The sequence below is a fragment of the Paramacrobiotus metropolitanus genome, unplaced genomic scaffold, assembly GCF_019649055.1.
Source record: "Paramacrobiotus metropolitanus isolate TYO unplaced genomic scaffold, Prichtersi_v1.0 Parri_scaffold0000037, whole genome shotgun sequence".
NCBI classification, from domain to species: domain Eukaryota; kingdom Metazoa; phylum Tardigrada; class Eutardigrada; order Parachela; family Macrobiotidae; genus Paramacrobiotus; species Paramacrobiotus metropolitanus.
Window position 1 is genome coordinate 587,048 of NW_026570257.1, and position 26,144 is coordinate 613,191.

The 26,144-nt window shown below is 41.8% G+C and overlaps 5 protein-coding genes across 6 annotated transcripts; 3 read left to right on the forward strand and 2 right to left on the reverse strand.

The window, feature by feature from the left end:
* The first annotated feature begins 1,335 nt into the window (after positions 1–1,335).
* On the forward strand, positions 1,336–6,048 carry LOC129589857 (atrial natriuretic peptide receptor 2-like). Its single transcript, XM_055484752.1, has 15 exons — positions 1,336–1,451; positions 1,592–1,642; positions 1,804–1,977; positions 2,193–2,334; positions 2,623–2,704; positions 2,784–3,033; positions 3,309–3,503; positions 3,606–3,927; positions 4,055–4,364; positions 4,428–4,647; positions 4,852–5,002; positions 5,194–5,242; positions 5,490–5,539; positions 5,731–5,822; positions 5,892–6,048. The coding sequence occupies exons 2-15, from the start codon at positions 1,601–1,603 to the stop codon at positions 5,979–5,981; spliced, it is 2,169 nt and encodes a 722-aa protein (XP_055340727.1). The 5' UTR covers positions 1,336–1,451; positions 1,592–1,600; the 3' UTR covers positions 5,982–6,048.
* An 857-nt stretch (positions 6,049–6,905) lies between these two features.
* Positions 6,906–9,640, forward strand: LOC129589864 (uncharacterized). 2 transcript variants are annotated; one of them, XM_055484759.1, is made up of 6 exons: positions 6,906–7,205; positions 7,271–7,560; positions 7,730–7,835; positions 8,097–8,275; positions 8,881–9,187; positions 9,268–9,640. In XM_055484759.1, the coding sequence occupies exons 1-6, from the start codon at positions 6,987–6,989 to the stop codon at positions 9,481–9,483; spliced, it is 1,317 nt and encodes a 438-aa protein (XP_055340734.1). In that variant the 5' UTR covers positions 6,906–6,986; the 3' UTR covers positions 9,484–9,640. The 2 variants fall into 2 exon arrangements, with proteins under 2 accessions (XP_055340734.1, XP_055340735.1); XM_055484760.1 differs by having other exon boundaries at positions 6,906–7,201.
* A 705-nt stretch (positions 9,641–10,345) lies between these two features.
* LOC129589886 (probable G-protein coupled receptor No18) lies at positions 10,346–12,673 on the reverse strand. Its single transcript, XM_055484786.1, has 3 exons — positions 12,517–12,673; positions 11,266–12,014; positions 10,346–10,832 (listed from the first exon to the last, which is right to left on the reverse strand). Exons 1-3 carry the CDS (start codon positions 12,534–12,536, stop codon positions 10,483–10,485), a joined length of 1,119 nt encoding a protein of 372 aa, XP_055340761.1. The 5' UTR covers positions 12,537–12,673; the 3' UTR covers positions 10,346–10,482.
* Positions 12,674–16,185: 3,512 nt separating this feature from the next.
* Positions 16,186–20,050, forward strand: LOC129589815 (mitogen-activated protein kinase 14-like). Its single transcript, XM_055484695.1, has 14 exons — positions 16,186–16,526; positions 17,127–17,289; positions 17,452–17,581; positions 17,655–17,738; positions 17,798–17,908; positions 18,150–18,179; positions 18,288–18,387; positions 18,512–18,530; positions 18,620–18,690; positions 18,762–18,833; positions 18,901–18,989; positions 19,089–19,185; positions 19,283–19,462; positions 19,714–20,050. The coding sequence occupies exons 1-14, from the start codon at positions 16,502–16,504 to the stop codon at positions 19,770–19,772; spliced, it is 1,230 nt and encodes a 409-aa protein (XP_055340670.1). The 5' UTR covers positions 16,186–16,501; the 3' UTR covers positions 19,773–20,050.
* Positions 20,051–20,238: 188 nt separating this feature from the next.
* On the reverse strand, positions 20,239–22,508 carry LOC129589889 (uncharacterized). Its single transcript, XM_055484790.1, has 3 exons — positions 22,462–22,508; positions 21,480–22,010; positions 20,239–20,876 (listed from the first exon to the last, which is right to left on the reverse strand). The coding sequence occupies exons 2-3, from the start codon at positions 21,912–21,914 to the stop codon at positions 20,817–20,819; spliced, it is 495 nt and encodes a 164-aa protein (XP_055340765.1). The 5' UTR covers positions 21,915–22,010; positions 22,462–22,508; the 3' UTR covers positions 20,239–20,816.
* Positions 22,509–26,144: the final 3,636 nt, after the last annotated feature.

Here is a 26,144-nt window from a genome sequence, read left to right on the forward strand (position 1 = left end):
GCAGCAAAACTGGACAACTTTGAGCATTCTCTGTCACCGGGATTCTGACGATCCCCTTCTGCCTGAACGATGTCTGTTCATTAGACGCTTTCTTGCCAAATATCGGTCGACAATTAATCCTTTATTTATTAATATTGTATCCAGTACCAGTATCGAGATCAGCGATGCACTAGCACAAGCGAAATCTTACAGTTCCGGTGCGTGCAGTTACAGCTGTACTTACCGCCTACCGGTAGCATAAATTATTATTACCTACAAGGTATGCCTCGCGCATCCGCGCTCGGCACTTAAGTACTGGATAGCATTGGCTTTCTTTCGGTTTTACTTTCTCCGTCGTTACAGTCGGTGTTAAGTACTGGGCTTTATTCCAGTGCTCTACATTTCCTATACTTAAGACCCACTGAAATTATTTCCTGACCAGAGGTCACTGCAAATATTGGCAATCTATTGGCAGACCTATGGAAAATATGGAATTTTTCAAGACAGCTTGACTAAAACTGACCACGCACTGACGAATCCATAAAAACGGCGCATACATACGTCTTGGTTGATAAACTTGCACGAATATAAAGATATGGCGGACGTAATGCGTAGCCTTCCGCAAAAATGTGTACATTGTGCAACTTGCACTTGTACTTTGTACAGTTGTACTTCTATTTGGCTTTAATGTATCATATTAGGCACACATAACCAGCAAAAACTTGCAGATTAAGTACTGATGTGGGCTTAATGATTGTTTGTTGCTTGTAGTTATCCTAATTCTGGCGCTACTTGACTACTGGAAACTATTCATGGTACCGCACCACCGTATAACTGGAAAAATTATGTTCCGTTTAGTATTGACGAGTTCTTTTTTAAATATGTCGATAATTGCTTTAATTTTACTCTATTTTTTTACAGGCATCTGCTGTGGATCTGAAGATGGACACAGGAAAGTTTGTATGTGTGACTCACTGTTAGCGTTCGTGTTGTAGTGTATCTTACCGGTATCCAAGCGTTCCATACAAACCAGAATAACCATCATTACTTAATTTGGAACTAAAATGTATCCAAATAAATTAGCATGTGCTTGCGACAGGTTATCATCGCTGTCATATTTCCCGCAGGTGTTTTTGGCTGTCCACTTTCCAGACATGTCCGTCGTTCAAAAACAACAGGTTAGCTGGGATACCGACGACGAACTAACCAAGGTTAGTATTGAGTGCTCATCGAACTATCCGTATTAAGAATGTCCAGATCATTTGGAGGCTGGAGCAAAGAAGTAGATTTTTTTAAAAATGCGCATTTATAATAATTATAACTTTGTCTGTGCAGATTTCGCAAAGATTACTTCCGTTTTGGTTCGAAATATCCGCCATGAGCCCCCAACGCCTCGGCTGATCCAAGAATGGAGAACAGTGACGAGCGAAGCTCGTTCTAACTACGGAGCAATTTTACCAACCAATGCCCAGGTTAACAGGCTGAACGCTTTACAAATACTGAAATACTTGCTTACTGAGAAATATAGAATAAGCGGAAGTGCATGAGCTGCCTACGAGTATATAGGTAACAGCATAAACGACGCTGACACATTGCGACCTTTGTTTTGCAGCTGAACCTGATGCAAATGTCTGCGTACGCTTCTGTTTATATGGCTTTTCAGGTAAGTTGCCTTGCGTACTGTGATCTTTTCGCTTTGTTCACAACTCAGAAATGTAATGTTTTTAGGTGAGATGATTCTAGAATGTATACGTGAGGCCAAAACCCAATCACAACCCAATCAGAACTTACAGGTTCTTACAGGTGGCATTTTTTTAAAAAAAGGTTCTTAATGACACTTACGAGGATTTACACGATATGGACGGGATGGACCTGGCCGAACTGTTTCTGAACAAAACATTTCGAACGCCGGGACAAACAATAACCGTTGATAACGATGGAATGCGTTTAACTGATGTGTCCATCAGACAGTACAACAACCAGACCTTCGTTCGTACAGTGAGTGCTTAACACAAGCTTACGTCATAAAGATTTCCTTTCGTAGTGTAAGGTAATGTACGTTATACCTAGTGTACGTTAATGTAAACCTAGGCAGAATTTTGTAAAACTAAGGTCGCAGTCTATGCTATCACGAAATCGGTTACACTAGAGGGGTAGCTGAAGTCCTTGCGTTTGATGGTTAAATTTTACATTTATTGCTTGTCCTGCAACAGCTAACGTGGCTATATTCTGCGGAAATGGAAAGCCTAAATTTTGTGCTGAATGCAAGCCTTTTCTGGCCAGGGAATGATGGCGTTCTCCCGGCCAACAGCTTTCCTCCATGCGTTGATCGTATTTGCGTGGATAGGTCAACAGGTATAGAACTGACCGTAAATGGATAGGAAACGTTGGAATTATGAACACCTATATCCGCAAACGCAGGTAGTCGACACCTTTATGCACAGTATTAAATAATTTATGATGAATTTGTATTAAGTATTTCTTTTTGTTGTTTATTGTATGTGCGGTAATAGGTCTTGGTTCGATCGATATTCATAAAACTTATTTCTCATCTGTTCAGGCAGTACAGTAATAACATAAATCTTGTAACATCGTATTGTTTTGCCACTTAAGTTTTTCTATTTTGATTCATTCGTGTTTTAGTTTCTCCTGGAACATACGCATTGGATACATTTCTAGGAATTTTGGGAATCAGCGTAATTCTAATCATATGCTCGTATTGCAGGTAAGCAGACATACTAACAATAACTGCTGCTAGCTTTCATGACAGATACATCGTTGTGAAACTGATTTCATTTCTGCAGACGGAAAACCGAGCTAATGGAAAATAGTTGGTGGATGGTAGAAAATTCCGATATTGTGGATTTGACTATGAATCCAACAGTATTCAGGTTTGCCGGTCTGGCAGTACCTTTTGTCGACACACACGATGGAACTCCTAAATTTCAAAATGCTCTGTACAAAACATTTCGTGTGCAAGCGGCGCATGTTGCACATGTTAAAACAATTGACGATGTCCTGCGAAATCGAGCCGCTATAGCTGTCCTGAAACAGGTACTTCTATCCCTAAATACTGTACTTTCTTAACAATGTTCATATTTTACTAAACATTTTTTCTTATTGCACCTCTTTGAACCAGATTTCATTTACTGACGGGCACCGATCGCCGGTCGTCGCCATCTTTTAAATTCTACAGTAAATTTAGATTTTCACAAATCACAATTGCTAACCACATTTACTTATGTATAAGGAAGGTTGTTATTCATGGTGCGCAACAGTATGCAGTAGAACTGCGTTTTACTTAACATGTTTTACCGTATTTATGGTAGATTCGAGAATGCAACCATTTCAATTTGGGAAAATTCTATGGACTGCTATTACCGTCGCAGTGGACACCCACATTCAAAAGACTGCTGGCAATTGTTGAATGCGGCCAAAAGGGACTTTTGAGAAACTACATTGATCAGGATAACCTTGCCTTCAGCTGGGACTTGCGGTTCTCCCTTATGTGGGATCTATTTCGCGTAAAATATTAATTAAGAAGTCTTTCATGCTATTTCATTCTAAAACCAAGAACGATCGAAATCAGTACGTGGATAGTGAAATGGTGCGCATCATATTTGTAGGCACTAGAATACATCGGCCGAATCTCGCTCCGTATTCATGGTTCTCTGGATTTTTCTTCCCTGATAATTGATGAACATTTCAGCCTTAAAATTGCTAGACTCGGAATGCATCAGTTACAGCAGTCACTGCATAGTTCTCTAAAGGCAGCTGAATCGTTTCCACGAATTTGCTGTCTTTGGATGGCGCCGGAAGTATTACGGAATACTAGTCATGCTCATACATCGACTGCAGACATATTTAGCTTGGGCGTGATTCTGTACGAAATTGCTACCCGGAAAACCCCATTCAACGTCGATGTGTTCGACCCAGTTGCAATTGAAGGTACGAGTACCAAAAGGGCGCAAATATGTGTTACTCCCGATTCCAGTTTAGGCATCTGTTGTTAATCTTGTAAAAGTATGATTATTTAAACGTTGTTCTTGTTCTTATAAACGAATGCTAACTGCAGCAATGGTGGAACGTGTTAAGAACGGTTTCCTAAAGCCTTCCACATATGAAATGAAAAACACTCACCCCACGATGGTTACTCTTATATACCGGTCATGGACGTTTAATCCCCAAAGTCGCCCTTCAATCGGAGATTTTATGCACGGCTTAAATACTGTACATCCCCATACGAATATGTCCTTTACTGACAGTCTCCTGATGCGCTTGCAAAAATACAATCTGGAATTGGAAGGCACCGTGACTAGTCGTACCATTGCTCTACGTGAAGAAGCAGATAAAGTGGACAACCTTCTGGGAAATATGCTTCCGAAGTACGAATCGCTATAATGTCTCTTTATTTTGTGCAACACACATGAAATTATTTTGCATCGTAGATCGATCGCTAAAGAGCTGAGAGACAAAAATTACGTCCAACCCGAGTTTTTCGAATCGGTATCCGTGATGTTTAGTGATATACCGGCGTTTAAACATGTTGTGACATGCTGTTCGCCACTTATGATTGTGGAGTTCCTAAATAATCTGTATTCGATTTTGGATACATTAATTCCATCCTACGATGTGTACAAAGTGGAAGCCATTACGGACCAGTACATGGTACGAGAGTATTTCAACAGAACGCAAAAAGAATACTCATAAACAATATTATTTTCAGCTCTATGGCCTGCATACAGGGTTGACAGTGAATAGTTTGGGGTTGCGTTGAAAAGAGTAGTGAAACCAGGCACCCAGTCGCACACCCATGATATAAAGCACTCCTAATACGTACGATTATATTCGGTAACAGACACCGTCTTTCAGATCGCAAGTGGGCTGCCGGCAAGAAATGGAATTATGCATGCGCAAGAAATTGGGCGATTAAGTTTGCAAATGCTACGATCAACGGATCATCTGACTTGTCTCACGGATGGCCGCGACTTTCAGCTTGTATTGCGTATTGGAATTAACTCGGGTAAGGTGACAACCTGTCGTTACCCTACAGATTTTGTGGAACCTGGTAGAAATGGACACAGTATAATTCACTTCTACACGCGTACTGGAATTGTCAGAGATAATATTATAATGTGTACTCATACGTATGAAATGTGTCCCATGTGGAAATTGTAATCATGTTGACGTATTATTTCACTGTATTTTATTTAGGACCTTGTGTTGGAGTTGTTATTGGCAAGCGACTTCCACATTACGTTCTGTAAGCCTGGAATTTTCTGATGACGTACTCGTACTTTAAATGGCCTAACGTACCAAAGATACGGAAAAAAATAAACCTTTATCAGGAGCTTGTAGATCCAAGGTCTTATTTGAGTGACATTTTCGTACAGCATTTTAATCTGATGGTACATTATCACCTTTGTGTCGTGAAATACCACTTTTGCTGTTAATTATGGGATTCTATATGGTTTCTTGTGATTGTTTTTGATTTCTTCGTTTCATTACAGAGTTGGAGATACCATCAACACAGCCAGTCGTATCGAAACAAATGGCGAAGGTACACAAGCGCAACCCTGTCGTACTGTAGTTCTTAGCGCTGATAATATCGGTTGTTGACCATTGCTTAGTGTGTAGTTATGTGAGCAGCATAGTTTTTTTGTTTAGCATTGTTTGCGTGAATTTGCTTTAACTCTAAGACCTATATTCTTACTAATATACCCAATGCTGTATGCTTGATAACCTTTACAGAATCTAGAGTTCATATTTCGGAAGCCACAAAGTGCTTGTTGGATGTCACCGGAAATTTCATCATCGAGCCAAGAGGTCAAGTTTGTGTTAAGGTACAGTCTGAACTTGGACGTCGGTACCGCGAATATTATTGTCGAACATTAGATAATCTGGCATTTCAGGGGAAAGGAAGTATGACAACTTATTGGTTACTCGACACAGTGGATGGTGTGTACAATTCGGCTAAAGAATTTTCGCAAAAAGAAAAATAAAGATGGCACCAGAATGGATAAATTAAGAACTATAAATGAAGATAAAATAACCACGCACTTTTCTAATGCAGTCCGAAAAAATGCGATACTTGAGAGTTTGAAATGTAATATCTTTGCTTTACCCAATTAATTAGTATAATAATTGCATTGCAGCGATGGTGTACCTACTATGTGGTTGATGGTGTACAGAATATAGATTGCTAAAAAATACATATAAGTACTAAAATCAGCTAATAAAGTTTGTTTGTAAACAAAAAATGCTCAGATGTAGATTGAACTTTCCGACTAAAGGCTTAACCTCTTGCACGCCTGAGTACCCGGCTATGGAATTCACTTTAGGCGAAATCAGTCATTCTGAAGGCCATTCTGAATTAAGACTTTCTGTTCATTTACTTTAGAGGGATTACCAGGTATTATTCTACCAAATTCTAGAAAAACTCCTGCTGATGAATGATGAAATATTATAATTTAACAAGAGGCTCAAATAATTGATGACTTTGTATGCGTAGCATAATTTTACTGCTGGCCGTTCTTTTTACATCATATACTGCTTGCGACCTACTGCGTGCTTGATTATGATATTAATAATTATTATACCCATCTACGGGGTATGTAATCTGAATGTCTCTGTATATTGCCGTATGCGTGTATGGGCATATTATTGTGATTCCATTTCGCTGTTTATTAGAGCGAAAATTGCGAAACAGTACTGTACTTAATTGCTTCAGTTGAAATATCGCTTAGCACTACTCGTAGCCATTTCCATACCGCGATACCAGATTTAGCTATACTTAGCGTAAAGCGCTTCCTAAATCCTTAATTATTATGATGTACGTAACAGAACCTGCGCAGAGTCTCCGTGACAACTTCCAAAGCACTGTGTACTGGTGGAAAAAATCCGACAATTAGACGTCATGAGCTAAAAATATGGCTTGGCTGTATTAGGATTTTACCGCGATCTTTCAAGAACTTTCGTAACTGCTAGCCTACTGCTATCGCGGCACCATGGATTGCAGTCAAATTAGTGACTTAGAAGATGCAATTACCGAAGAATTTCGAGCGGACTCAGAGAGCGTCTTGCGGTTGTTCTGCTATCGAGTGTTTGAGTTGATCATCGATTCGCGCTATCCTACGTCCGACTCCATCAAACGCAGCTGCGATACATATCGGAGCACCCGTCAGTCTTCTAACAGTGACCTTTGGAATGCTCACCTAACCGAGTCGGTAACTGTACTAGATATGCTCATGTATATTATAAAACATTAATAATGTAACCTTTTCCATGTAAGTGTTCGTATACGTACGAGAAATTCGGAGTGGAAGCACCGCTGTTTGGCGACATTCGCTTCACTCTCAAACGGCAACTCGATCGTCATAAGCACGTTCTCGACACTCCCATAATCCTGCTGACAACAGTAAGAATGGACGATGGCGATGATCTGTATCTGGAAGCCTTCTGGATATCGCTAAGTTCAGCAGACGGAGAGTGTCGCACCGTCACTGTCAGCGATCTTTATTTTCGGTTATGTATGGTCATTCGGTCAGTAACTGTTCTGGTCAGAATGGCTCCTGTTAGGCGGTTAGTATGTCATAATCATAATCTTATTCTTTGAGTCCTAATGCAGTTTATCTAGAAGAACATTCGATCGCTGTTGTTTCGGTTGGATAGTACCAGAATTGCGCGAGCTGAAAGATTCCCTACATTAAAAATACTGGATGATGTTACTGTATTTCACTTTATCCCGTAGTTTGTTGACGAGAGAGTGGACCGAAACAAAACACTTGTTTCATCACGTCATCTTTTCAAACACGAAAGCACTAGACAACCTCCACTCTTTGCCGGGGGTGCGCAAGGTATCACTTTTATAAATTTTGCTGCTCCATTACTGCAGTACTAGTCAGATATTACTGCATCATGCGTTGGCATTTTTATAACTGTTAGTATTTACTATTTAGGGCGCAATGTATAGTATTTAGTCATTTTAGTGTGTACTGTTTAGTGTGCACTTTAGTGTATTTAGTGTGTATAACTGTTGATATTAATAGTATTACAGTCACCACTCACCACCACATCGCGCCTCTAGTAATACTGTACAGCATGCTGCTCCTTCGTAGATTTCTGCGATTCTCACTCCGTTAGGTGAACTGCAGTTCGGTTGCGTTAGTCGCAGCCATGAACTAACAGAGAATGACCCCTGGAGCAAGCTGCACACATCATCCCATGGGCTGACCGAAGGTGCACTCATAGACCAAATGGGCAATTTTCTGGATTACATTACAGTGGAAAACTGCCGGTGAGTCAAACCAGTATTAGAAGCCAGCTTCGGCAGTTTCGACTGTATCGGTAGCGGTGTCAATGACAGTAGTGTCTACACCACTTATTTCGGGTAACGCAATTGCCGGGCAGTACCTAAGTGTTTGCACCACTTCCAGTTATTAGGTATCGTATTTCCCGCCTTCGTATTCCTCAAATTTGACCACAACGATTCCGATGGCAAACTGGTCACTTGCACTTTTTTTTACGGCTCAGCACATTGATCACTCAACAAAAGACATTTGATCAGTAGATACGTAGCGCGCAACAGGGGCTGTCGATGCCGGGTTAGTTGAACCGGTATCATCACTTACGGCGGTATGTAGTAAAAAGGCAAACCAGATAACGTTGCGCGCCACCAGCAGCTCAAGGTGGCGCGCAACATAGCTGCTGATTTGATATCGTTGGTTGGGTGATCAATATACTGAACCCTAAAGTGCAAACAACAAATTTGGCAGCAGAATTTAGTACAGTACTACAATCAGCAGATTCCGTTTTAGAAAATTCTGATTAGCACTAATGCAAGGATAGCACATTTTTGTCGAAAAAGAGCGGCAGGTTTTTGTCGTGGTTAAACTTTTTAAGGCAATTTTCCGATACCCACCGCACCGTACACACAGTACTCCCGAAAGACCTACGGACACACCACTCGGAGTTATGCCCACAACAGTCGGACGAAGTGATGCACAGGATCGCTTGTCCGTTCGCCACCACACCGAATCCTCCGGAGATGTTGAAAAAAGACGAGTTCCACTCCTTAATGGCTGCGCCTCGTCTCCAAGCGGCTATGCATACTTTGTCGCCAAGCAAGGAAAGCGATCGTCAAATCACGAAGTCTGCGTTACGGGCACTGCAAGAGCAAACTTCGTGTGAAAATCTACCTTCGGCTTCTGTACGTATATACTCCAGAACATACGCATAGACGTTGTTGTAAAACTGCCTCTCAGATTCGTCTTCTCTTTCTTTTGTCAGGGCTTGTTGTTTTCACCTCAATTTGATATCACCGGCCTAACGGACATTGCAAAGCTCCAACATCCCGTGTTTCCAAAAACGACCGCGTCAAAACTGTTACGAACGGTGCAGACAAGTTGGAGGCCAATCGAAGAACAGTTTCGTGAGAATCAGCAGTTTTATGAACAGTTTTGCTGTGAAATTAAGGAGCAGCCCGATGCGTCAACCAGCAGCTAGATTTTAAAAATCTCATATCCTATAAGCAAGCTAGCGCAAACTGTGTTTTGAGTGGTGTCTGCATGTCTGCACAGTTCTGAAAATTCAATTAAGATTATATGCGATTTTCAGTGCGGTACTACTTATTACTATCGTACTAAAGTGCCCGTCAATCAAAAAACCGATTCGTTAAAATTACCTGTGTCTAAGTGCTCGTAATTGTGAAGAAATATGCCGGTTCCACCAACCAACCAACCACCACTACAACATCTGTAGCATTCCTGTGGTTTATTGGTTAGCAATACTGTAGATAATATAGCATTAGTTTCCGCTCAATTTGTTGACCGGCTTGTAGGACATGTGGCCAGTTTTGCACCTTTGATAAGTGACAGTTGTGGCTTCGACTTCTTATCCATCAACCATGTGCGATACTGCAGTTCTCCATTGAACCTTTTTGTCGGTAACCGTGAACAGTCTTATAGTTAGTGTGAATAAAAAATGCTTCCATACGATCATCAAAATGGCTACGAAGTAATTTGTTTACTTTAAAGGTTGTAGGTTTTAGATCGGACGAGGGCGGGAATCGGTCAGGCTGAAAATTATCGTACAAGCCATCTAATTATGCGGATCCCGCTCACTCTATACTGGAGCTTCCTTTCACTTCATGTGCACTGAATATCATAAAGAATGCAGTATAGCTAGGATTTCCGACAGTGAATTGCTGCCGCTGCCAGGATGTCCTTTCTGTTGTTAGGAAGTTTTTTTTGTACAGTGATTTCTAATAAAATGATATTACTATCGTGCTTGTAAGCCAAACTAATTAAAGAATTGGCTAAACTATGTACACAGTAAAGTAATTACTCGTAATTACTTAAGTGGATATGCCGGTAGTCAGCCGAAACAAACGCAAGTACGCAAGCACATCTGCTTTTTGGCTACCAGTGCATACACAACTTTTTGTAGCCACTTAAAAAACAATTTCTCATAGACCACGCATGCATTTGTCTGCACACCACTTTGTCACCATCGTGCACAGGTGATCAGCTTGTACAGTCCATGACGCAGGTCTTTCAAGCTGAGTGTAAACAGAATGGGATCCATGACGGCTTGGAAGTTGTACAGGAGCGTCACCGACGAATCGATGCTGGGATTGGTTATGTTGGGCGCAAAGGCCACCGCCGTAAAGTAGATGACGGAGGGACTCCAGCACAAGAAGACGCTGATGGTTAAGAGGGTCAGCAGCAGAAAAGCGTGCATGTGCTTGCGACTGGCAGCCACATCCCGCTTTTCAATGAGGTTGGGCGCCACGGAGTTGCCGCGTGAACGCGCGCGCGCCCGATCGTGAGACTGGTGTGAATGATGTGATGAATCTGGCAACATCAAGAAAAGTGTTATTGTGCGTTTTTACTATTTATCAATTACTATCTATATTTATCAATTACTACCGTCACCGTTAAATGCTCGGCAGTGTATGTCAAAATACGGTATCTCGGATCAATCAAAATGGATTCGCCGATTGAGCCAACAACCAAACTCGAATAATACTAAAAATTAACTATATTGATAATATCATCTTTAATTTATTATTAAACTGGTAGCGAAAATTGCCAAGATATGAACGAAGCTTCGAAAAACGGTTGTTGCTATCTTAAAAAAACCGTCTGACCTGACATGTAAAGTGCAAGCAGTTAATTAAAATCAATAAATTTTAAAATGTCTGTTTAAGTATTTCTGGTGCAGGGTAGAAGAATCGAGTGTGTAACGTACATAACGATATTGCTTCAGTTGCCATACTGCACGTACGGTCTTTGTGCTCCACATCCAGATGCGTGTGCACCGTGTGCGCCCCACCCGGCCGGTGCTCGGACTTGAGCATGAAATGCCCGACCCGCTTACGCCGCCGCTGTAGCCACCAGATCAATGGGAAGACGCCCACCACGATGGCTTCTGCCGCCACACTGAAAAACTGCACCACCAGCATCCACGCCGCTTGTCCGGGCACATCCGGATTCACCACACACCCATCCGGGCCGTCAATCGGCTTCCGGTAGTATGCCGCGTCCAGAATGATCCCTGGCAATCCGACCAAATGCCCCAATACCCACGTGCCCAGACAGCAGACTAGGGCGGTGCGCGTGGTATGGTTTTGCCGGTAGTGGACTGGCAGCGCGATGGCCCACAAACGGTTTAACGCGATCAGGGGATGCGTCAGAAACTGCACGAGCGACACTACCCATAATCCGTACATGTACACGGTGCACCAGTTCCAGCCCAGATACCAGACGCTGACCGTGTGATTAATGAGATCCAACGGGCCTTCCACGGCAAAGTAGACAAAATTGGCTAAAGCCAGATTGATGAGGTAGATATTGAAGTGCACACGCAGGTGTGCTTCTTTGACGAAAACCAGCAAGGCTAGTCCGTTGAGGAATAAGCAGGCCACGGTTTCTATTAACGATAAAATGGCTTCCGACTTCCAAGCAGCGGTTGCGTTTTCGACGGTCACGTTGTCGATTAACGGATGCGAAATATTTACACTGTCCATAGTTCGCCTAATAAAAATATAAGATTTTAACTCAGTTATACTGATAAAGGTCAGCGGGTATAAAGCATGCAACACAACAGCTTAACTTTAAGCAAAAAGGTCATGCTCGGCATGGTGCCACTACCTATTGATTTCTGAGTTATTTTGTTTACGCTCTACCCGGTTTTTATATGAACGAGAAAATGGCAACGCATCCGCTCCATTACTTTCTCGCGCTACTTTAATGGATCGCGGTCAACGTGTGCGTGATGAAAGTAGGTAATGAAATTAGCCAATTAGTTTGCGGGACGGCTGCAACTCCCGTGTGGGGTTTAGCCGAGACGATGAACTTGAAATTTCTACGGAGACGGTGCACCGATACATCTACTTTGCTATGAAACCTGGGTAGATTCCGCTAATTTGCTAATGAAATATTCAGAGAAAAGTTATATCGTTAAGGGAATTAATCAGGGATACACGCCATCGCGGTTAAGACAGTATCAGGGTCACGCTGCCCGGTGCACACTCACCATACTCTCGAGGGATACATTATGCTGCAGGCAATACTGTCAACGTGCAATCAGAAGAAAGTTTGAACCGCTACATAAACCCGACACTTTAAAATGTGGAAGATTAACGTGTCGGTTCATCAGCTCAATTAGTGTTATTAAATGGGGTAACTGTTGGACAAAAAATAAATAGCAATAGAGAAGATTAATAAACTACTCGTTCAGCAATTTGGATATGACCAAGTTGGTTGTGTTGGTCGTTGGTTGAACCAACAAAGTGTAAAAGGAAATTCTTGTGTAGGGCTTTAAGGGGAGCGTCTGTGTTTAATCATTTGAATAATTTGAGGCAATCTGCCTATCAAGACGAGATTGATGAACGCATCGTACGCTGACACGTCATTTACCTTACCGCTGCGAAACCTCATCTAAATCATCTCGAAGCAAAATCGCTGTAATACTAGGACAGAAGCCTGCACTTCATTGAAAGAAAAAGCGCATTTCAAGTTTGGCTTGATGGATGGTTTCTGGCATGACGACCAAGATTAGGAAAATAGACAGTTGAAGTACTGCCATACCTTTAACGGTTAACCGATATTCTGCATCTGTCTCACAACTTCTTCTGCCTTACACTGCAAGACGTGTACATGTTGACTACATGTGCATTGTACTATGTACGTATTCAGTTCATATTTCTATAAAAGGAAAAGCGAAACATCATCGTGATCCCATCAAAAGTGTCGAGCCGGCAGATAAATGTGCTTTCTGCATCTGTTTGATGCGGGAGAGTACCGGATACACATGGCACTGTTTGCGCCAAATTCGCTGATGTGACGGTTGTGTGTTTCATGTACAAAACCGGGAATAATTTACCACTATGGTGTTTGCGGCTATCAAACGTGGTGCACTCGTAGGATTCATACACGGAAACAGTACCTTCAAGGTCACGCAAAAAAGGTTATTTTCTCTTCCAACAAATTACGAAAAATGGCACAAGCTAATTAACAAGGAATATCCTTGCTACAAGAAATTAAGAACAAAGTGTAAAAGATATTAAAATACATACGCATAATACAAATACATAAAAAAACAAATACATTGTAATACAAACACATAATACAAATACATTAAAATACAAATACATAATTAATTCATAATTATATTATTATAATAAACAAATTAGTAAGTATTATGATCATAAAACATTTAGGTACAGTGCCTCAGTTTTTGATTGATTATGATTGTACGAAACATCGTACAATTAAGTACATTCTTTGGTACATACTTTCTGCAGCATTTTGCACAACAATACGCTTAGATTCAAATTTTTTTGCAAAACTTCTATTGAAATAACGTGCATTTGACTTACCCAGGTTTTGACGACTGGAACGATGAGGTAATTATTACGTAATGAAGTCGAACAGTTTGATGTGATACTAGCTCATCGAATGCAACATCTCAGCAAAATGTGACTGCAAAACGATAAACTATCAACGCCTCCGTAGAAATATTGCATAACGCAGAAACCGTTTCCGTGAAATGGCGCCAAGAAAAGCCACGCATCGACGTCTTAAGCGCGTCAAAACACTGATCGGTACATAGGTATAGTCAATCCTACCGGCGAGTACATTTTCTTTAATTTTACGGCATTGGAACATTAACGCTCTACTCCCTTCCTTCTTCCTTCCTTGATTACAGTCGGCATCACCCACCCTAGGTGCACTTAAGCGCCAGTTGAACGAAAACAACCCAAAATAGCATCCATATGGTCCACACGATCGATTAGGCCGATTTAAGGTTACGGAATTTGACCAGTTGTTTACGACAAAATATTCGAAAACAGACCGATCCCCGTTACTACACCAACAGAATGCTATTGTGGCGATGATTGTTACGGCATGAAATGTGTGCGGCGTTTATATAAGCGATTATTACGAAATGAGACTTTCAAGTGCAGGTCATTCATTAGAGGGTGCCATAGAGGAAGTCAGTATACGGGAGACATGAGTAATGTTGACAGCTTTCCTTGAGAAAAGCAATCACGTAGCCGCGGTCAGGCGTCCGCGTTGTTTACCGGAACAGGACGGCCTAATGGATGGTTATTGATTGATTCCGGGTTAAAACTTTAGGCTAAAGACATCCAGCCAGCAACGCTTTATTGAGTGGCCGCAATTTTCATTTCCACCTTGATGAAAAGCCGGGCGGAGGATTGAGCACAATGGACGGTCGCGTGTGTAGCCATCAAAGCGACAATCAAAGCACAATTATGACAGGCTTCTGTAGATGTTTTTGCTTAGTACTATGAATATCGATTAGTTAAAAAAAATGTAATGAATAATATTCATACATAATGGGCAACAACATAATATGCGCGCTTATGAAGTAGTAAAATAACACTTAATACGTAGGTAATAAAATAACACATAATATACTTGTAAGTCTTGTATAAAACCTATAAATGAAAATAATACGCGTTTATATACGGTATGCAATAACACACATACAGAATATTGAGCATAATACATGTACAAGTTTACGACTATATCTGTATCGGTGGAATTTAAAAACTGTGCTGGCGCAAATTGATGGCAACAGTCTGAACACAAAAATGTCTACCGTCGTATTTGGTTGCCGCTTTTTACATAATATATGCGGATCGCCGTATATAAATCGTGTAAGCAATACAGACGTCGGTTGCCGGTGATCCGCCTTCCAGGTGCTAGTTTAAATTTCATATCGGAAAACATTTCCATATGATTAAAAATTCTGAGGATCTTCTTATTACTACGGCGCCCTTGATAAGCCGGAACCGACGACGGTTACGGTGCTTGAGTCTTGTAATTCTGAGCGGAAACAGATTTTATGTGTTGCATATTTGTGCTAATGACAGACTGGAAGAGTTCCTTTGCGCATGCAAATGTGATTCAGCATTTTATCAAGAACGCAGTTCTATTTAATTACGATCTTTCACCGTCGATGGTAGAACGATACCGTGAGGCAATGCAAGGATACCGAAACTAAAAGATATAACCGAAAATATTTACCTGAAAGAATATTTTTACAACGAATACAGTTACACCATATGTATGCTGTTCATGTCGCCCAATATAATCACTTAAACATGTCATTCACTTGATCGGCGAGCGCGAAATTCTTCCAATGCAGAACTTAAAAACGCATGGTTCTGGAAAAAATATTATTGATCTACGTAGTAAAATTGCCGGTATCCGCAGTTTCCGGCATCTAATAAATCGTATCATCTACCCTCTGTCTTTGTGGCCGTTATCACTTTACCGATTTGAATAAGGTCTGCTGTAAGTCGTGTACTCCGTATGTGCTAAATCGGTTACCTTTTTGTAAATGATCGAGTTGGCATCGTCATTATTCATAATTATTCATAATTATTCATACGTGGACTCTGCAATTACCGTATCACATCAATCGAAGCAAAGTTTTATTGCCAAGTTGATTGCAGTTTTGGGTAATTTACGATAGCGTCAGAAACATTACCCAAACTCGTTGTGCAACATTTGCACATTAAATAAAACAGCATCAACTTACGCCCGGCATGACTCACAACTATAAATACCAGCGAATTTTATCGCTATCAGCTATTACCACTTTTAGTGAATCATTCAATCACACAAGTCCAAAGTGTGCCGACAATGTGCTTCGCTGATAAACAAGGCGGCTGCCAAATTTGTGCACTGTGTGCAACGGAAAGCAGCATTCAAAGTTTTACACTGCCAAAATCCCTAAAATTTTTCTTTTTCAGACGCTATCTTTGCGCTTCTGGAGTCATAATAATTACCCGGTTACATAGTTTCAACACGAGTATTAGTGACTATAATAGAGAAATACTAGACCACGCAGAACTGGGCCATAATCAGCAGAGTACGTAGCGTACACTCGTGTTCTTCGCTTGAGAACGACAACTCTTACCGGCGGAAGGCTTTACGTGAAATTGTGTTTTGATGCAAGAGTGGAGAGTTTCCACATTACCATCACAATGCAGCGGATGGATAATGCAGCTGGTAAGAATTTTACACTGACAAGAGGATTTCCGTTAGGTTGAGTTATTGGTTCTAGCAACACGCCTCAGTTGCGAAAGAATAAATTACTAATTTACTACCTGTACTAAATAACTAACATAAAGCGTTATTACAACGATAATGGCTCATCCACTGAGCTTAAAAAGCAGCCGATTTACATAGACCTTCTAACTGCAGATTGGGAAAGCTAAAGTTTAATATCTTCCAGCATATAGCTACGCATTTGGTTTTACAGTAATCGCTGCGGTAGCAGACTGTTAGCTTCGCTAAAAACAGAACCGATTATTACAGAAATAATTTATCAGGACCTCATTTCGTCGAAAGAGATAATCTTACAAACGCTATGTCCAGTAACTACTTATTTTTCTTAGCAGTGAATAATCCTTGCTTTCTGGCGTTGATATTATCTGAAGTCTCCATAAACTAGTAAGAAAAATTTAAAATGGAACTCGAAATATTAAAGATCGTACACATGGAAAATGACATTCATGCACGATATACACACACTAAACTGACAGAGTACAGTACTTTAATTTACGATGCGCAAGCACAGCTATTAGACTCAAGGGATCGATTCTTTAGGTTTGGATATTGTGGAGATCAATTCACGTGTCCAGCAGGAACGCTTCTACAAATGCGAAGAACACTTTCTACTCGAAAAACAGGCCTTAAAGGTCAAACTCTGCCTACCCATGCGCTATAGAGTGCAAAAGGTCATAGGAATGGGAACGTACGGAATTGTTGTGTAAGTACTACAATAAATTTTTGTACAATCGGCCTTGAGGGTTTGTATTTCAATAAACACACTTGGGGAGATATCTTCTACTAACTATGAATTTGGCCATAGTACTTTAGTAACAACCATATTACAATATCAAGACAAGCAGTAAGAAGCTCGCTGATGCAGTTTAGCCACCGACACCCAAACCAACGAAAGAGTGGCGATAAAAAAGTTGACCCGCCCATTTACGACTGAGATCGAGGCAAGGCGGACGTTCCGGGAAATTCATTTGCTCAGACATGCCAGACATCCCAACGTAGGTCCCATATACGCAGCACAACTGTACATTGCGTGCGTTAACGTTCCAGATTTTGGTTGTTAACGGGCAGATTGTGTCTCTGGTGGACATTTTCACTCCGCATATGACCTGGACATCGTTCAGCACTTCAAGAGACAGAGAGGAAGTGTACATTGTGAGTGCCGCCCTGTGTGCGATCCACCAAAACATTTGCTTTACCCTGTTGTTCTCAAGGTCACGAGGTATGCCGGTCCGACTCTGGCCGAGATCATCGAAAATAAGAGCATTGCATGGTCGGCATTGGATAAAAAGCTCATGCTCTACAACATTTTACGGGGTTTGCAGGTGCGTTAACTTTCAAAACGATAGTCGACTGGCAAATTTTTGTTGCATATAAATTGTCTCCACTGGCGCGTATGCCGTGTTTCAAGTTATATAGATTTCGCTGAGCGCAAAAACTGCTTAGTTATTTTCTAGTATTGCTTGTTGGTACCGTTGCGGTATTTGCGATTTGGCTCAAGTTCTGCACCGTACGCTTTAAATCATTTTATACTTCCGAAAGAGTGACCGTTATTTTGTTTTACAGTTCCTGCATTCTGTTGGCTTGATACACCGGGTAAGTCTGTAGTACTGTGAGAGCATATGTTAACGGCTTTGCACTGCTCATTGAATAGCACTGCTTTACACTGTAGGATTTGCATGCTCTGATAATGTAATTTTTCAGGATCTGAAACCTGCCAACATTGCGGTTGGTGGTCGCAATATGGCTAGTATCCTCGATTTTGGACTGGCTCGAGCTGTTCCTGATGATTCCGCATTAACGGGTATGTTAAAAAATATGCAGGTTCGCGATATCAATCATCCGAAATGCCTCTCATAGACAGCTGCATCTTTAGGGTGAGACAGCTGGAACTTGTTATAACATTGTTTAATGCATTTTCCTTACAGGATACGTTGTTACCAAAGGGTAAGTCGGTCATTCTGCCATCACAGTGTCCGCATATTGCCCATAATATAAAAAAAGTATAACGGTTGAGAATGTTACAACTATTGCAGATACCGCGCACCGGAACTAATATACAACCTTTCGATATCGGAAAATGGTTTGTCGCACTATACGTCTAAAGGTAAACGCAAAGAAAAAATTGGTGTGACATTAGTAATCTCATTACTCGTACCGTTTTTCACACATTTTTAGTGGACGTGTTTAGCGCCGGAGTGATTATGGCGGAAATGGAACTGCGGAAACCGCTGTTCGACATTGTTGACAGTAAAATCACTTTGACCAGTTTACTTCTTATAATGAATTACGTAAGAAGGTCACAGCGGAATTGCAGATCAGAGAGGTTTCATTCACCTCGCAGCCTTTCTTAACCTGATGGGAAGGCCAAGCGACGAATGGCTGGGTACCATTGCTGATATGCCGGTAAGTAGATTTTCGATTTCGGACTTTCGATTTTGGAAGCTGCTGTTCGCTGGCAGCTTAATCTTCCGCCAATTTTTAAATGAACTTATTGATTGTTAGACCAGGACGGCCATAGCCAAGTGGAGCGACAGAGTGAAATCGCCTGAAGAATTACGTGCACAGTTTGAGCAACAGTTTATGAATCTTTCCGATGAAGGTGATACGCGTTACAGCATGATAGGCAGCTCAAGGCTGTTTTGAAAGAAAGTTTACTAAATTTAATCACTCAAGTAATGGCGTAATCGTCGATGCAGGAATCGACCTTTTAATACGCATGCTGGATGTGGATCCCCGTCGACGCATTAGCACGGCGGAAGCGTTAATGCACCCATATTTCGAAGGCCTTCACAATCAGGACAACGCAAACCTTGCGCACAATAATCCCATTGTGATTCCTCACGAAGATATCCTCCGCACAGCCGAACAATGGAAAAGTAAGGCTTGTCATGACACAGAACGGCGTTTCTCGGTTGCATGTAGTGCCATGTACCTTCGGCTGCGGCTACACCGTCAGATATTTATTATGTTCTGAGTGTACGTTCGTTAGCAACGTGCTGTAATCAGCATGATAAATTGCAACTTTAAACCGTCAAGTCGTATATACTTACTGTATTATGCCATCATCACGTTTCTGATTTTCTTTACGGAAATTTTTGTGTATTCTAAATCGATGTGGGCTTTGCAGGAGCAGTTTGGACTGAAATGCAGAATTCCGCAACCCAGGGCAATGGCGGCGCTGTATAGGAGTGTTTTCGGGGGCTGTGTGTTTAGTGGGAGGGGGAATGTTACTGATTATTTAATTTTATCGTAAATTTATACCTGATGTGTGAAAACTGAACACATACATAGTACATACTACTTCCGTCTTTTGGAGTAATTCTTCCTGCCATTGTGAATGTTAACAAATGGCTGCTCTTAAAATGTGGCTGGCAGCCTGGCTGTAACTATAAGGTTGTCGATAATAGTGAAGGATTTTCACCTGTGCTACATGCATAATCTGATCATTGTTATAAGCAAACTGTGAGGACAATATGAAAGATATTCTTACAGATTTACCTATACATAACCAAATATTTTAAAATTCGCAAGATTAGGTTCATTACGATTTTTCTAAACACCTCTCATAGTAAAAGAATGCAAATGCGTAAAAATAAGATAAAAAGAACTACAAGGGTAACTAAAGTAAGGTAACTAAAGTAGACAAGGGTATAAGAACGATACAATCATACAATTATCTGAATGGTCAAGCGAATTCAGTGAATCACGAAAAGAGGTACACATTATTTGCATTACTAGTAACCGTTATGGCGCAAAAATAAGAGCCTTCAACAGATTTCCCGCAATCTCAGCGCTGCCGTCAATTAACGCTTCAACGCGTCTGTGAGCGTCTGCAAACGCGTTTCTTACTGGCGCTATACCGACAGTATGAGTGGTTTGTACCACATCTTTTCGTGGATTCAGTGGCTCCTGAATGCTGAAAACCTTGTTGGGCTTTTCATCCAGTCGACTTCGCATTTGCTCACGACTAATAATTCTTCCACCATCCGCAAAAACGATAGCCTGGGTAGTGTAGTTAAACTCGGTACCATAGAATCGCAGAAAGCTAAGCAGCAGACCGCCCAGATTACCAGCAGCATCACCGCTACGCTGCAGCAGGCTGATCACCATTAAGGTCAGCACATACGAACTCATTCCACCGGCACAGGTGTTAATGCCATTTAATTCTCTGCGGCGGAGAAGCTCTTTCAGCACAACCACTAGCCGAGTAAGATGGGGATACCGGGCGCTCTACTCATTGATCCACTGGGAATTGAGCAATCCTTGGTGACAGTTGTGTTGAGTTGTGCACTGCAAAGTGCAAAATCAAACCATATCGCTAGGAAGCCATCGTAACGCCCTGTAAAATCAGTTACCGTAGTTATCGAATTCGAGCCCTCCCGCAAGCGCCTCTCCCCAATCATGTTTCAAAAATAACGCCACCCCCCGAAATTACGTTCCAGGTGACCGTTAATAAATGACTACCGCAACAAAACGTAGTGGTAGGCTGTTAACTCTTTCAAAAGCAGACAGAGGATATTTCTGTTCAGTTCTCTTTTACGAATGTAGAGGACAAATCCGGCCGAATAATTAAATACTGCGCCAAGTTTCGAGTCAACAGGATGCGCAGTTAGTCCGAAATATAATGGCCCCTTCCGGAACTTGCTGTTTGAAAAATAATGTCACCCCCCACAAGGCCCCCTCCGCCATGATCTTCGAACTATTTGCAGTCCAGTGCCACAAATTCGATAACTGCGGTATGTGTTATAAGAAGGCCTTCTTAACAGTGGAGTCTATGTGCCAGGTTCTAGAGGAGTTAGCTCAACGAGACCTTCTTCTCCGCGGGATACTTTGGAACTGAACATCACTTCTGCAAAAGTATTTGCGCAATACAGGGGCGCTTTACATACTTACCGTAATAACAAAGCTGACCTGGCTCTCGTATTCGGTGACTTTGAGATAGGGAACGGCAGCGTCTTTGATCCAACGAGCTGAGAAGCCGCTGCCGGTATCATATCCAGGGATGCTTCGGCCAGCACTCATTTCCTTTCTCAACGAATTCAACCAAGCTTGCGAGTGAGCGTGCGGATCGTCTGGTCGGCGGTGGCGTACAGTAACGAGCAGATCAATATCACTGAATCGTAGAAAAGTCGACGTTAAAGAACTACCAAATGGTTCCACTCTTGTATGAGGATGGCGTGAAGTAATAAATGAAGTAAGTCGTGCAATGGATGCCTCACGTTGCACCGCGAGGGCGCCGTGAGAATGGATAGAAGCGTAGAACGCATCGATTTCGCTGTTCAAAAGTTGGATAACAGCTGCGCGACGCTGATCAATATTCTGTGCCATATTATATTAAATGTCAGCAAAGACTCTACAGGTGAACAATTTCTCACACTTTACTGGAACAAAGTGAACGATAAAGCCAGATACGGTCATAAAACCCTGCAGCACTACGTCTACCTCGTACAACGTACACCACAGGGAAAAAGCTTAACTTTTATTTCATGACAGCTGCACTCCCGACAACTGTGCCGTCTCCACACAGTTGCATCAACTTATATACCACATCAATATGCATGCTCGCACAACACGCTCATATCGCATACAGCCACAAAGCTATAAAAACACACGCACCAATCTGACCACTGCACATCCGCTCCTGCAGGCCAGATTAATCCTGCCTTCCTCTCATTCCCACTTGACCATCGGTCACAAACACTCATGCATATAAATGCATAACACCATAAAGGCATAAATGTCCCGCACAAATATGATCATAAACCATACAGCTCAGACTCGGCACCAACAAAACCATAAAGATACATACAGCCATGCAATCCACGCTATCCAGTGTCCACGGTCGTAATCCACGATCGTAACAACGGCCAAGAACCCATACAAAACACAGAACCAACCGAAGGCCTACGCAAAATCTATGCGGCCAAAACAGCTGGTGCACTGGATGCTACGAGTATCTCAGCCAGCAGCCAGATAAGGTCTGCCCGACTCTGCAGTGGTCGTAGGCGGTGGGCCGCGTGTGCAGCAGCAGCGCCGATTGGTTAGCGCGACAGAGGATCCGCTGAGTATCCGCATTCCGCGATATACGTATCAGCAGCAGTTAAGGCGGCCCACCTGCGTGCGGGCGTACAGAGAACAGTCTCGAGAGGCGTCAAGCTACGAGTAGAGCCGCTCTGACACCAGTAGTGTTCAAATGTAGAACCTGTGTTTACCGTGTTTCCCGTGTTTTTCGAAATAGAAGCCCTGGGCTTCTAAATTTTCGAAGATGTCTAGGGGGAGGCTTATACAGCAGAAGAGGCTTATATGGTGGAGGAGGCTTTTAAATTTTCGAGGCATTTCAACTAGCGCTATTTTAATATACCGTTTGTGTAAAGAGGCGTCTAATACGGAGGAGGCTACTAAATTTTCGAACTGTAATGGGGGGAGGCTTATATGGTAGAGGAGGCTTCAGTTTTGGAGGAGGCTTTAAATGTGAAAAACACGGTATACTCATATTAGTTTTTATTGTGCAGCAGATTTACATATGCATTCTTCTTGCTTTCAGATCATTCTCATGAGCACTGAGCAACATAAAACAAATTGCGGCAATTATTAAGCAAACAGAGACTCTACGACGGTGATGTCAGGAATTAGAAGTAAATTTGGATGACTCGGCACAAACGTCTTAGCACGGTGTCCGACCATTCCGGCATAATTTTTAGCCCTTCCTGTAAACGCATTACGAGCCGGTTTAGTGAATGATCAACCGAAGGAGTTTTTGTGTCATCTTAATAATTGTGAAATGCTTCCCAAACAGCTATGTCGGTCGCTATAGCAATTGGCTATGGCAAGATGAACTAGAAACGCGCTAGCAACGAGAATAGAACTAGCAACGAGCTGCAGCGGCAATCGAAACCTGAACTGTAGGATTTCTGACCTAATGTTATACCGTTTGTTACCTCATAAACAATTCTTAGTTTGCAATTTAACACTGTAATATACTTTAATTTCTGTATAAATTTCTATTGTGTCAATTTCTCCCGTCTTTCATGGAAGTAAATTTATTGAGACATAAGTACTGTATGGGTGGGTTTGGAATTTTTATTTTAGCTCTGGAGACTGGAAGGTCCTTATCGCTCGTAAATGGAATGGCTACGAACGTAGCTATGTCATTGCAATGACAATCACATCTAATTGAATGTGATTTCGTTTTATTTGTGGGTTTAGTCTGTATGATTCAGATGTGTTTTTTGGTCGGGCTATAAGGATTACGTGCATGTGTTGACAGGAACGCAAACAAAGCTGTGATGGGGATGACAAACACTGGTGCAAAAACAGAAAGAGCATGCCCAACGAAAGACGATCTGGGTTTCATTTTCATGGCGGTAAGTTGTGTAAGTGGTAATATGCATAAATGCCTCATTCGCCGGTGCAAACGGTGTCGACGCTATAAACTGATTTTTTGGAGAAGGGAATTCCTGAGGTTGCTGTTCTACGTTGTGAAGACTTGTACTCGTTTTTATTTTTCAGCTATATGAGTATACGTGCATTTAGAACTTAGATGGCGAAAATAATTATTGTTATTGTAGATTATCTGGTAAACCCACATAATACTCGTACGTATTTGCAGTTTCGGAAAAATGTTTCCAGATTTTGAATGCGTAGGTCACTGTTAAGATAGAACTCAGATAATAAGTAGAATAGTACAAGCCCAACACTGATGAATATGGGCTCACGACTATTAATTAACGAATTAACGCGCTACTGTAGATTTATTACGCAGCTGGAAGCAGCACTGTTTAAAAAAACTGCAGCAAAGTTGCAGATGTAAATTATATGTCACGATAGCTTGTGACGTATGGGAGTAGGATCATACGCCGGATGTACGTACGGATGCTGACTGTCCGCCTTCCACCTGCAACACAACGGATAATCTAGTCAATCTCTGCTGTGATTTGCTGTTCTCTTTTACTAGCGAAGTATATGATGTCATAACGCAAAGTCTATATAAGTTCTTGTGATGCCTAATATCGGTATCAGTAGTCTGAGATTTACTTCTGAGACTGCTTCCTAATTACAATTTCCTAGCGTAGTAAACTGTGATGTGTATTGGATAAAGAGACAGCAATACTTGTTCCTACTGAAGTGCATAGTTGTTCCCGGATTATCGCTTAGTATACAGGTTTGCTCGTGACACAATCGTCCTAGCTCATGCCGATCCACACAGGACTTACGACCGGAAGTTGTGGTTAGCTCGTTCCTGAGGGATTCCTGATCTTCGGTGTTCCTGATTCGTTCGTCTTATTTCCACCATAGTTCTTCTGTTACAGTTTGAGAGTACGAGTGCCTACCGATTGAGCATTACAGGCGTGGAAGAGTAAAGATTGTTCATGGAGCCTTAACCGGCGTGAACGCTTATACACGACATGGCGCCCACCGGTGTCTTTTAATTTTCCCGATGTAACAGAAAATTATTGGTGGAAAGTTTGATAGTAATTTTCGGTAATAAATGGTCCGTTTTTGAAAGGCGTCGAACCGCAAAGGTACGCCGAAGGAGGTCAGCGTTCCCGATCTGGCCTAGTTAAATTATTTTCAGCGAGCTTCCTCGCAGTTGTGAGCTTCCTCACTGGTGAGCTTCCTCGCCAATTAAATTAATTTAATTTAATTTAAATTGGACCGTAGGAATTTAACAGTCGAAACCTCAAAGGTCGGCTGTGTAATTCATTGGTGTCTGTGTGGGTAATTTCCGGGTTGTCTGCGCAAAGCAGTAACCGCGGCGAATAAAGTGTAGTCTGCAGTGTCAGTGCTCCTGGCCTGCAGATAGAGCAGATAGTAAGCACCGAGCCATTGTCAGTGGCCAGGTGAGATAACGATCTCCAGCAGACTGATAAAGGCAAGCCGCAAGCGGTAGCCAAAATCAGCAGCTAGAGAGAGTTGACCGTGAAAAGGTGAACACCGGCAAACGGTGATTGACCTGTGAATCTTAAAATTACAGCAGCACGCAAAGTGCAGCAGTGTAATTTTAAGAATTTGTTACAGTCGAAACCGCAAAGGTTGGCTGCGTCTAAACTCACTGAACAATTCAAACCTAAAAGGAGGATTGGGAAGTGAGGAGACAGTAATTGCACAATTGCAATTTTCGGAAACCAGTAGCACAATCGCTGCTGTACCTTTTATTTTAATTAGCCGCAAAGGTTATTTAAAATAAAAAGCAGAAATGTCGGGCGGTCCGATTCCTAGAAATCGCCCACCACCGCGTAAGATCCCAGATAACAAAGTGATTATTGGGGCGTACGATGGATCGAGAGCTCAGACAAGGTTTAAATTTAATGCAAAAGAAATCCCGTTGAATTTAATGTACATCGCTCTTAATGTCGAACCACCAGAAGCACAAGATGCATTCTGTGGGAAGTCATGGATTGATTACCAGGAAATCAGGCGGTACTTAAATTCTAAAACGAGATTACCAGCACATTTTAAACCTTGGATTGAGTACGAGGGATGTATCCCTGAAGCTTACCTGGACATTACTGATGAGCAGTTTAAAGCTGCCTTGCAGGATGCAAACAGGTGGCTGCC

Coding starts and splice junctions, on each gene's coding strand:
- LOC129589857 (XM_055484752.1), top strand. CDS start 1,601: ATGCAAATGTCTGCGTACGCTTCTGTTTATATGGCTTTTCAG. Junction 3,034..3,308: donor CTATAGCTGTCCTGAAACAG/GTACTTCTATCC, acceptor TATTTATGGTAG/ATTCGAGAATGCAACCATTT. Junction 3,504..3,605: donor TTATGTGGGATCTATTTCGC/GTAAAATATTAA, acceptor TCATATTTGTAG/GCACTAGAATACATCGGCCG.
- LOC129589864 (XM_055484759.1), top strand. CDS start 6,987: ATGGATTGCAGTCAAATTAGTGACTTAGAAGATGCAATTACCGAAGAA. Junction 7,206..7,270: donor ATGCTCACCTAACCGAGTCG/GTAACTGTACTA, acceptor TTTCCATGTAAG/TGTTCGTATACGTACGAGAA. Junction 9,188..9,267: donor AAAATCTACCTTCGGCTTCT/GTACGTATATAC, acceptor TTCTTTTGTCAG/GGCTTGTTGTTTTCACCTCA.
- LOC129589889 (XM_055484790.1), bottom strand. CDS start 21,914: ATGGCACAGAATATTGATCAGCGTCGCGCAGCTGTTATCCAACTTTTG. Junction 20,877..21,479: donor AGGTCAGCTTTGTTATTACG/GTAAGTATGTAA, acceptor TGCACTTTGCAG/TGCACAACTCAACACAACTG.
- LOC129589886 (XM_055484786.1), bottom strand. CDS start 12,536: ATGTATCCCTCGAGAGTATG. Junction 12,015..12,516: donor ATGTATCCCTCGAGAGTATG/GTGAGTGTGCAC, acceptor TATTTTTATTAG/GCGAACTATGGACAGTGTAA. Junction 10,833..11,265: donor GGATGTGGAGCACAAAGACC/GTACGTGCAGTA, acceptor TGATGTTGCCAG/ATTCATCACATCATTCACAC.
- LOC129589815 (XM_055484695.1), top strand. CDS start 16,502: ATGCAGCGGATGGATAATGCAGCTG. Junction 17,739..17,797: donor ACAGAGAGGAAGTGTACATT/GTGAGTGCCGCC, acceptor GTTGTTCTCAAG/GTCACGAGGTATGCCGGTCC. Junction 18,180..18,287: donor CTGTTGGCTTGATACACCGG/GTAAGTCTGTAG, acceptor GTAATTTTTCAG/GATCTGAAACCTGCCAACAT.